Raw genomic sequence first — 11,045 nt, forward strand, 5'->3', positions numbered from 1 at the left:
ATGTTGGATGAATAAATAAATGATGCCTATAAACTTTCATAGTCCAAAGATATAACCAATTATATTCTTCTTTTCTGATCTATTTATCTCAGCATTGTATATGCTATTGTAACCATCAACTTTTCTTCCTATCTTTCATAAAACAATTCCATTATCCTCTTCTTACTTATATGCATTCAAACATATCAACATTTCCTTTAGTATATTCTCTTTATCTTTGTTATATGTACTTTCCAAAGTTATAGAATCATATAATCTTAAAAAGTTAAAAGGAATCCTAAAAGCTCAAATCACCTAAATTTCGTCTCCTGCAAGAATCCTTATATATTTTGTCTTAAGCAAATTGGGTTAAGTGACTTGCCCAGGGCTACACAGCTAGGAAAAATCTGAGGCTAGATTTGTGCCCAGTTCTTCCTGACTCCAGGCCTCATGTTCTATCTACTGCACCATGTAGATACACCTCTCATATAATCTTTTTTTTTTGTTTTTTTGTTTTTGTTTTTAAACCCTTAACTTCTGTGCTCCTAGGTGGAAGAGTGGTAAGGGTGGGCAATGGGGGTCAAGTGACTTGCCCAGGGTCACACAGCTGGGAAGTGTCTGAGGCTGGATTTTGAACCTAGGGCCTCCCGTCTCTCTCTCAATCCACTGAGCTACCCAGCTGCCCCCTCTCATATAATCTTAAATGCCTCATGTAGGCCAGGAAGCCACTTTGAATGGGTTCAGATGAAAAATCAAGTACTTGCATAGTTATAGCTTTTTTGTTTCATTTTATTCTCCAACTAAGAGAAGAGAAAAGGAGAAAAAGTGAGGGGAATTATCTACAAGAGTTCTATAAGAATCACATAGAGTAGAATAGAAGATGGGGGAGTGGTGGTAAGCATTGCTTGAATCTTAGTTTCATTGGATTTGAAACAAAATGGGAATAACATCCAGATATAAAAACCTATCTTATCTAATAGGTAAGTAAGAAGGAAGAAAAGAACAAAAAAAAAAAAAAGAAAGGGACAGAAAAAAAGGAAGGGAAATTTGGGGAGGCAGGAAAACAGAAGCAAAAACATTTGTGAACAGGAAGTCTGACAGGAGAGAAAGAGAAGGATAAACAGGAGAATAAAGTGGAGGGAAACAGTTCATAATAGTAACTGTAAATGTGAATGGGATGAACTCACTCATAAAACAGAAGAGCATAGCATAGTAGATCAAAAGCAGAATCTCACAATTTGTTGTCTATAAGAAACTCATTTAAAGGGAGATACACATAATAATTGTAAAGGGCTGGAATAAAATCTACTATGCTTAAGCTGAAGTTAAAAAGCAGGGGTAGCAATTATGATCTCAGACAAAGCAAAAGTGAAAACTAAAGGAAGATGGGGGAGTGGTGGTGGGCAATACTTGAACCTTACTTTCATTGGAATTGAAACAAAATTGGAATTACCTCTACAATCAGATATAGAAACCTATCTTATCCAATAGTTAAGTAAGAAGGAGAGAGAGAACAAAAAAGGGGAGGACAGACAAAAGGGAAGAAAAATTTGGAGAGGCAGGTAAACAAAAGCAAAAATGGGGGAAATCTGAGATGAGAGAAAGAGATGAGGATTATTAACATATTCTCATTCTTACTAACCAACTCTGAAAGTGCAAATCAGTAACTTTTAATTAAGTTAATTAAGATATAAGAAAAAAATAACATATTGCTAAAAGGAACCAAAAATGAAGCAATATCAATATTAAACATATATACACCAAATGGCATGGAATCCAAATTCCTAAAAGAGAAATTATGTGAGTTACAAGAGGAAATAGATAATAAAAGTATATTGGTAGCGGAGAGTAAACTTCCCCTCTAGGAATTAGATAAATTAAATAATTTTATTCTGCAATATACTTAAATTCCATGTTAAAAGATTCATCTATTCAGAAGGGCTTAGGGATATGAGGGTTAGATCCCCTTAAAAAGTCTCAGGCAAGAACTGGGATTTTTAATTGCTGGAAACCTGTTGGGGTGGTTAAAATAGCACCTTTAGTAGTTTTATGTAATGGAATTTTTTTGCACAAATTTCAAATAAGGAAGGATATAGGAAAGGAGTTTATTGGAGCCTCTATTGTTAATGCTGTATTGGCTAACTATGTCATAATGGCTCCATCAATGAGTAGAACACAATGGATCAGTATTTGCCAATTCAGTGATTAGTGTCAGAACCAGCAAATGGATCTTATTCACTGCTTTTTACTGTTTTCAAATATCCAGTCATTCAAGGATGTTGTGATGCATGAAAAGTCAGGAAAACCCAAGTTCAATCAATCAATCACCCAATTAACAAGAATTTGTTAAGTACTGAATATGTGGCAGCACTGTGCTAACCTTTGGAGATACAAAGAAAAAGCAAAGACAGGCCCTGTGCTCAAGGAGCTTATATGCTTTTGGCAGGCATGGGAGGGTTAGAGGTGTGTGCCCAAATTAGGTACAAAGATCTAGAGTAATTGGAAGTTAATCTTAATGGGGAAGGCACTATTAGCTGAGGGAAATGGGAGAGATTTCTTACAAAAGGTAGCATTTGATCTAAATCTTCCCTGCACTGATACATACTGGCTTTGTGAACCTGGAAAGTCTCAACTTTTCAGTGTTCCAGGAAAATCTAAATACATGTCAGTTGAAAAACAGTTGTAGGAGAAATTTAATCACTCACATATTCCTTTACTGATAAGCTCACAAGTCCAGCAGAATAAAAAAAATCCTGTTGCTGCAGGTTTGACAATTTTGCCAAATTACTTTGACACCATTATCAAAGTGACTAATTTGCACTTTCAGAGTTGTTTAGCAAGACAAAGAAAACCAAAGATCATACCCCTAAACCTCATGTTATGTGCCTTTTTTTTGCACTCAGGCCAGGGTCAAGTTCATCTGATCATTGGATATGATCAGGGTTTCAATGAAGTATAATTCAATTGCAGAGAAAAAAAACCACAACAAAACAAAACAAAACCCATAATGGGCCATGTAGTCCCTGGTGACTTTTTAAAAGCCAAATTGTGATTTTATGTAATACAGATAGAAAGAGGTCATTTTAGGGTAGAAAACAATGGGAGTGTCAGGCAAGGGTTAGAAAGTAAAGATTTCCTTTATAGATGTAGGGATTTTAACTTGCCTGATCACTCTCCACTTTCCATTTTCAGTTCTGCCTGATTTGATCTCCACAAGATTCCTTTGGGGTGCCCCTCTACACACCTTCCCTGTGCTAAGTCCCACTTTCAGCTTCCTTTTGTGTGTTGTCTTCCTCCATTAGATTGTAAGCTCCTAAAGGGCAGAGACTGTATTTCTTTTTCTTATTTGTATCCCCAGTGTCTTAGCACAGTGTCTGGAACACAGCAGGTGCTTAATAATATATACTGAAGTGAATTGAAAATCAGGGGAAGGTAGAATGCTCATGGAATGCTCTGAAGCCAAATGAATGCTTTTTCTTATAATAACTAGCATTATGACTTTGAATAAACAACTTCCCTATAATTAATCAACAAGCACTGTGCTAAGCTAGAGCTCAATTTCCTTACATGTGAAATAAGAGAACTGGACAACATAATCTTTAAAATTCCTTCCAGTTCTAAAAATTCCAAGATTCTATGTTATAAGCAATTATTTTCAGGGAGAGTGAGTAATAATAGCACCAACATTCATAATAATAAAGATATTTTATAGCAATATGTCCCTTTAGAGTTGTTCAAAGTCCTTATCCCTTACCCTAGGAAAATAATAATCTAATAGGAAAGGTAACATGTAAATATATATATAAATATATAAATATAAATATATATATGTGTATATATATATGATGTTCTATAGCACTCCCCAAAGAGCTGGGCAGCCATTCAGGCCCCTTCCAATGATAACATGATCTTTAACAAGAAGCCAGAATATATTCCCATCTCCATGAGAGATTCTACAGCCTAACCCCTTGCTAAATATATAATAGTAATGTGGGGCAGAATGCATTAATTTCTCTAAAAAGATGTTACATGCCATGGGGTTTTAGAGGAAGGAAGGGATATTTCCTTTTAGGACAACTGGAGATGGCAATATGGAGGAAATGCCAATGAAGCCAGATTTTGAAGGCTGGATGGCTGGGATTCTGACTGTTGAAGATGATGAGAAGCTATATCTGAGGCTGAAAGAACAGTAAGATCAGTGGATTAGGAATATGTTAAGCAAATTTAGATAATGACAAGCAATAAAATTTGGCTAGATCAGAGAAGCTGGAATATTTAGGAGATGAGTGAGAGAGAAAACAAAGAGGCTTGGTCTAAAATCTGGGGAGATCCTGAATGCTAGTTTTCATTAGGAGGCAATGTAGAGCTACTGTATGTTTTTTTGAGTAGAGGATTCTAAGTATGATCAAAGCTATGCTAGAGGAGAAAATATTTCTGTGAAACAATCTTCTAACAGTAGTCATTTGACTTTGCCAACAATCAACATTACCCCAATTCATTCACAAGATCACCTGTGAATTCCAACCACAAGATCAACTTATAAAATCACAAACATAGTAAACCTTTGGTTCAATTTCTAACTGTAGAAAACATGAGTCACTTATGAAGTTGATTTTCTATTGTAAACAGGCTGTCAGAAACAAGAGGTTTGTTATTAATAATCGCCTAACCTTGATCTCTGGAATGTCAACCAATTCATTCTCCCTATTCCTTGCCTTCTAAGTTGCTCTGATGGAAGCTTCAGCACCAATATCAAATTTCATCATAAAGGAATCAAGAAGGATGAGTTGGTTAAGGAAGATGCTCTGTGCATACTAGAGTGTCCATTGAGAATACAGAGAGAAATATATGGAAAGAAGAGGAATGGGAGAAGGAGGGAAAGGAAGAAAGATAAAGGAGAGGGATGAGAGGAGAGAAAAGGGATGGGAGGGGAAAGGTTAGAGGGAAGTGATGAGAGAGGGGGATAAAGTGGGAGAGAAGAAGAGGAAGATAGGTTTAGAAAGAGAGAGGGGGAGAAACAGACAGACAGAGATTCTGAGGAAACTGACTAAAGGATTTAAACCTTTTTTTTTCTAGTACCATGAGGATTAAGGAGCAATCATAATAACAACTCACTATTAGGTTGGAAATGCTTTGGAATGTACAAAAAATGCCCAAAGGAGCCAATATTTACCTCCTACCAAGGCAGAATCTGTTTACTGGCAATTAACAATACTTACTGACCAAGCTCAGTGCACTAGCACCTAGCTCTAGGGAGAGCGATGGTGGGAAGGAGGCAGAGATTAAAAAGAGTGGGCAGGGGAAGAGGCAACTGTAGGATTAACGCAGTAAATGCTGATTCATTCTCCTCATCCCAGAGAGTGGCAAGCAGTCCCTGTTGTTCCTGTTTAATCCTCTCTAGCTTCTGCTGATTGATGATCCTTAAAACTCCTGAGAACCAAGACGGTTGCTTTAGTATAGGGGGAGGGAGTGGACCCCCAGTCAAGAGCTATTAGGCAGGAAATTCATTCTTCTCAATTTCCTTCTCAAATGGGGAAGGGCAAATCAAGGAAAGAGAGGGATAAATGGAAGCAAATTATTTCCTTTTAACCTCAAAACAATCCTGTGAGTTAGGGACAATAATTCTTTAACTCTTTTTCACAGGAAGAGAGTGAAGCACCTCAGGATCATGTTCCTGAATGCTTTAACCAACATCAACTTGCAAATTTGAGACAGACCTGGAAAATGCAACTCAGATGTATGTGTGTGTATGAGTATTGTGGGGGGGACTAGACTAGACTTATGACTTCACTGATGGGGGACTTCTTTGAGGAAATTCCCCCTACATTTCTAATTCTCTGCAATTTAGAATCTCAGAGAATTTCCTAGATTAGGAGAAGGTAAATGAGTTGCTGAGAATCGCTCTTTATCCACTACAACATCATTAGAAGATAGATGGATAGATAGAAAGAGAGAAGAAGATAGATGTTTGAAAGAAAAATAGCTAGAAGATAGATGATAGAGATTATAGAAAGAGAAACAGATGAAAGATGATAGAGAAAATATATGTCAGAGAGATACATATAGATGCATGGATGAATGTTAGGATTCATGAATCTCAAATAGGTTAGATAGAGAGGTAGAAAGATGATAGATGGATGTTAGTTATATCAATTCAAATCATATATCTACACATCAATAAGGAAGGGAGCTGTGGCTCAGCGGTTAAGAGGAAGACAGGAACTGTCAGCAAGACAGTTCAAATCACAATCTCTGACACTTCCTAGTTGTGTGACCCTGGAATTATTGTTCCTAACTCATAGAGCAAGGCACTTCACCTCAGATTGCCTGACAAAAGGGTCCACCGGGTTAATTGGAGAAGGAAACAGTAATCCTTCAGTGTCTTTGCCAAGAAAACCCCAGGGAAAGCTATCGTCCATGAGGTCTGGAAGAGTTGGACACAATTAAACCATAACAATATATATGTACATACATATGAACATATATATATATTTATATATTACTTTGGGAGAGAGCACCATTGTAATGATCAGAGAGCTGGTCTAAAAAGCAGAAAGACCTCTCCTTTCAAGCCTCATCTCTGGGACTTTGGGCAAATTACTGCTCTGAGTGTTCTAGCAATTCTCAGATGGTAAATTGCAAAGAAGAAGCCCACTTGCACTCCTAGAATCTCCTATTTCAAAGAAATCCCAGATCCAGCCCCTATTCTGAGACATTTGCATATCCATAAAATTTGCTTAATACAGGTTAACTTTGTGCAAGCTACTTTCATTAATAGATAAGGATTTCAAAGTTGTTTTCCCTTGGATGTGCTTCTAAGGGTTCATAATGAGAATGGAGATTAAAAAAATTTTTTTTACCGGGATTGTTTTTAAAGGGGACAACGGGAGCAAGTAATTTGGCTTTGTCTGTGTGACATTATTAACTTGGGCATCTTAAAATGAGGTAATGATGTGTATGGGCTTTGGAAAGTTAGAGGTGCCATACCAATGTAAGTATTGTAATTTAGAAGGAAACAGTGCAGTCCTTATCACCAGCAAGCATATGATTCAACTCCTTCTGTCCTACCAAAAGACAGACTTTTGATGGAGCTCCAGAGTCCCAACCTCCCAGCAAGATAATACCCTGTGGGGCTTTACTGAAGCAGAACAAGTCCAACCAGCTTGCTTCTTTGGCCTTATGGGCAGGGACAAGGAGGTAGTTTTGAGCCCTGTTCCCTTCTTCCCTGGCTCCCACCCCCATCTGCTATTTCTGTCTCTGCTTCTTCCTGGAGTTCTGCTGTGGGTCCTGCACCAAATACAGGGAAGACTGCCCAGCCAGAGGGAGAGCCACCAGTCTCAGAATGGGGTGGGGGCATCCTCAAGCCATAGCTATTCCAAGCATGGAATGATGTGTGGAGAATGGACAGGTTAGAATATAGTGCTGGGACTAGAAGAAATAAACTTTGAGCAGCAACAGTTAAATGAAATATCAAAAGCCAGCCCAAGGAATGTTAGCCAGATTAATTAGGTTTAGGCTAATAATGATTAGGTTTGGGTTAAACTCTACCCATTTCACAAAAGTAGAGAAAGAATTCAAGGTCATATTCACAGTTCCCCCTATCCCTTTACTCCTTCTCCCTCTAGTGCTAGCCTGGGGAAATGAGAAGGTGCTTCCATACAACTCCAAACCAGACTAGAGAAAAGGAATTGCTGCATGGATTGGTGACAAGCACGTGGAAGAAAAAATGAGTAACAAATAAATGGAAGGAGCAGTGATAGAGGATTCTAAAGACCTGGGTTCAACAACTGTCTGACACTTCCTGTTGCTTTGTTCTCCAGGTCTCAGTTTCCTAATCTGTAAAATGAGGGGATTGGAATGTATGTATTTTGAAATCCCAAGAGCATAGGATTATGATCATTAGAAATATAGTTTTGTTTCCAGACCCCCATCTTTGGCAAAGAAGATTCTAAAGAGGAAAATCTTTCCCGGAGGATGGAGCCTGCTTGTATTTTCTCCTCTCACAACCCTTTCCCCACTTTCCTTTTTGGCTCTCCCTTCGGAGCTCCCCAATACAAATAGCTTGCAAGCTCCAGGTTTCTTCCCTGGATGTCTCCTTCTATTCTGTTTTGAAGTTTCACTTGACATTACTCTTTCACTTCATCCCCCCCTTCTTACCTGTCTACCGCAATGGCAGTCATGGAATAGATGCTGGCGAACACAGCGGTGATCGGGAAAAAGTTGTGGAAGCGGCAGTAGTTGGCTCCGAAGTACCATTCACTGTGCAGCGCGTAGATGAAATTGATCAGAGTGTTGAAGGCGGCCATGGAAGCGTCTGAGAAGGCCAGGTTGACCAGAAAGTAGTTAGTCACCGTTCTCATGCGCTTATGGGCCAGGATGATCCAAATCACGATCAGGTTTCCGAAGACAGCCACGGCCACCACCACGCCGTAGGCGAGGGACCACAGAGCGATGCGCCAGGACGGCTGGACAAACTGGTTGGTGACATTTGCCGTTGGCTGCAAAGGCGCTGGGGAGGTGGTGGCCAAAGCACCCCCGAATAAGTCCAGGGAGGGCAAGGATAAAGAGAGGTTCCCTGACTGGGCCACCAGTTGCATCCAGTCGCCTCCTGCGAACCCTGCTGCCTCTAGAGCCCCCGGGGCAGTGGAGGAGCTCTGATTCCCCCACTCTGTGGGGTTACCTCCTCCACCGTCCTCTCTCCAGTTCGTGGCTCCCGACAGAGATGACATCATCTCAGTTCTGGCTGAAGTCCCTCAACTGTCCCACCTGCCAGCCATTCAGACCGCAGATCCCCTCAAAGTTCCCTGACCTTCCTCTTTCCTTCCTCTTCTCTCTCCACCTTCCAGGGAAGCAAAGCAAATGACACCTTCTACCCCCTGGCAAGCAAAGTGATATATGGGGAGTAGGGCTGAATGGGCGGCAAAACACGCTCCTACTCTCAGGGCAGAGTTTGAGACCTGGATATCCAGAGACATGAGCAAGATGGGAGGGGCGGTGGTGGAGGGGTTGTTCGGGAAGGATGAAGGCGAGGACCAGGGAAGGAAGAGAGAGAATGATATTAGCAGTTTTAACCGAGCCACCAAGAATGCAGCAGGTGTAAGCGTTCCCTTCGCCAGGTTGGAGGGAGTCCAGCTCAAGCCACCTCTCGCCTCTGGTGCTGGGATTGAACTAACCGCGCTGCAGCAGCCTGCACACCCTTTTATAGACCTAGCGACCCACGGCAACGTCAGGGAGAAGCAAGGCCGGTGCTTCATAGGCTGAGATGAATGCACGTCTGCCCGGCTCCCCACCCCCGCCTTTCATTCATTTAGAGCTGCTGGGTGGTGTGGGCATATGAGGTTCAGACGCTTAGGTTTCTGCACCCTTACAAGCCCCACCCCCTCCCCGAACCCTCTAGCCTCATTCCTTTCCAGCTCTCAGCTGCTTTATATATTCTCAGATACTTTTACAGGCTCTTCCTACAGCAGGAACCTAGTCTAAGCATTCCGTGATCTAGGAAATTCTCTTCAGCCAAATGTCTGCGCAAGTGATTTTTAAAATATCTTATTAAGGCTTTGCGGGAGGTGGGTAGAGAAGTCTCCACTGCCCCAAACTCCAGGCTTCCAGGATTTCTTCTGTCTTCGCAAATTCAACTTTCTCTTCAAGTCGGATTTCTTTTTCCTCTCTCCTCCCAGGGCTGTGTCTCCCATTGTCTGAGATCTGTACAACTTCTTTTCCCCAACTCCTTGCATTGTCTTGCGGAAATAGGCATTCTTTGACCAAATGGGGGGAAAAAAAGGTCCAGAATCCTTTAGCAATGCCAACTTTAGTGCAAGGGGAGGAGAGGCAGCCTGAAGCTCAATTTTTTTTTTTTTCTGGAGGTTTCTCAGAGGATGGAGAGAGTTCCCTGAGTTTGAATTTGGTGGGCCCAATGATGACTGACTGGGGACCCAGAGGAGGGTTATGTGCTAAATGCGTGCATGTTATGTTGGGTTCTACCAGGAGGCATTCTAGGACGTGTTGGATCTCCATATGGCCAGCCAAATACAGGAGCTAAGGAGCTAGAGCTGGGAGGAAGAATATAAAAGATAATATGGGACAAGCAGACAAATCCACACCTTTTGCCTATAGTTAGTTTGAGGTTCTCAAACCAAAGAGAACTTCTAGCAACCTCAACCGAGCAGCTTTCCTCTACAGAGAGTTGTATTGGTTGGTGTCTACTGTGGTTTTGTTTTGAATCAGACCTATGATTTCTTTGGTGGGGAATATGAGAGCAAACTCTCTACTAAGCTCAATTAGTATCTGCCTTACAATAGTATTTGAAAATAACTTGGGGACACTGAAAGGGGAAAACAAGCGAAGGCAAGGAACATCTTTCTGTCTCTCTGCTTGTTCCTGCTTCCCTCCCTCCCTGTCCACCTGTCTGTCTCTTCTTTTCTTCCTTTTTTCCCTTTCTTTCTCTCCCTCCCTCTCTGCCCCCTCTCTTTCTGTCTTTCTTCTTCCATCTTGAAATCAATACTGTGTTTTGGTTCCAAGGCAGAAGGGGTAAGAGCTAGGCAATGAGGATTAAATGACTTGCCCAGGGTTACACAGATAGGAAGTGTTTGAGGTCTGATTTGAGGTCCTAGAGATCTCCTGTCTCTAGATCTGGCTTTCAATCCACTGAGCTACTTAGCTGCCACTTCAAAAAGCATTTTTTGAACTCTTCCTATGTGCCAGAAACTCAGATACCCTCCAGTAATACAATTATAGTCTCTGCCCTCAAGGAGTTCACAATTAAATGGGGGAAGACTCAAAAAAGAAGCTGAAAAGGCCAGGGAAGAAAAAATAAAGGCAGAAAAGAAAGTATGGAAAGAATCAGGAATGCAGACTTGAAAGGAATGAAAACATGGTTGACCAGGACATTGTCCTTAAAATGGAAGTTCTAAGAGGAACCAAAGAGTTTTAGAATCCATAGAGATAGAAGGTACTTTCAGTGTTCCCAAAGTGGAGTGAGATCCTTAGTTTCTGACATCCTGTGGAGAGTAAGGAATGAAGACTGGAGAGGAATGAAGACAAGACAATACATCCTTAAGAGAACACCTGAA

General features: G+C 40.9%; 1 protein-coding gene across 1 annotated transcript in view; it reads right to left on the minus strand.

The window, feature by feature from the left end:
* The window catches only part of TACR3 (tachykinin receptor 3), a 127,362-nt gene extending 118,651 nt beyond the window's left edge, over window positions 1-8,711 (minus strand). The window contains exon 1 of the mRNA XM_044681304.1: window positions 8,137-8,711. Within this exon, the coding sequence (XP_044537239.1) occupies window positions 8,137-8,711 (575 nt within the window). The remainder of the gene's footprint in view (window positions 1-8,136) is intronic.
* Between the last annotated feature and the right edge of the window lie 2,334 nt (window positions 8,712-11,045).

The sequence above is a fragment of the Gracilinanus agilis genome, chromosome 6 (assembly GCF_016433145.1).
Source record: "Gracilinanus agilis isolate LMUSP501 chromosome 6, AgileGrace, whole genome shotgun sequence".
In the NCBI taxonomy this organism is placed as follows: domain Eukaryota; kingdom Metazoa; phylum Chordata; class Mammalia; order Didelphimorphia; family Didelphidae; genus Gracilinanus; species Gracilinanus agilis.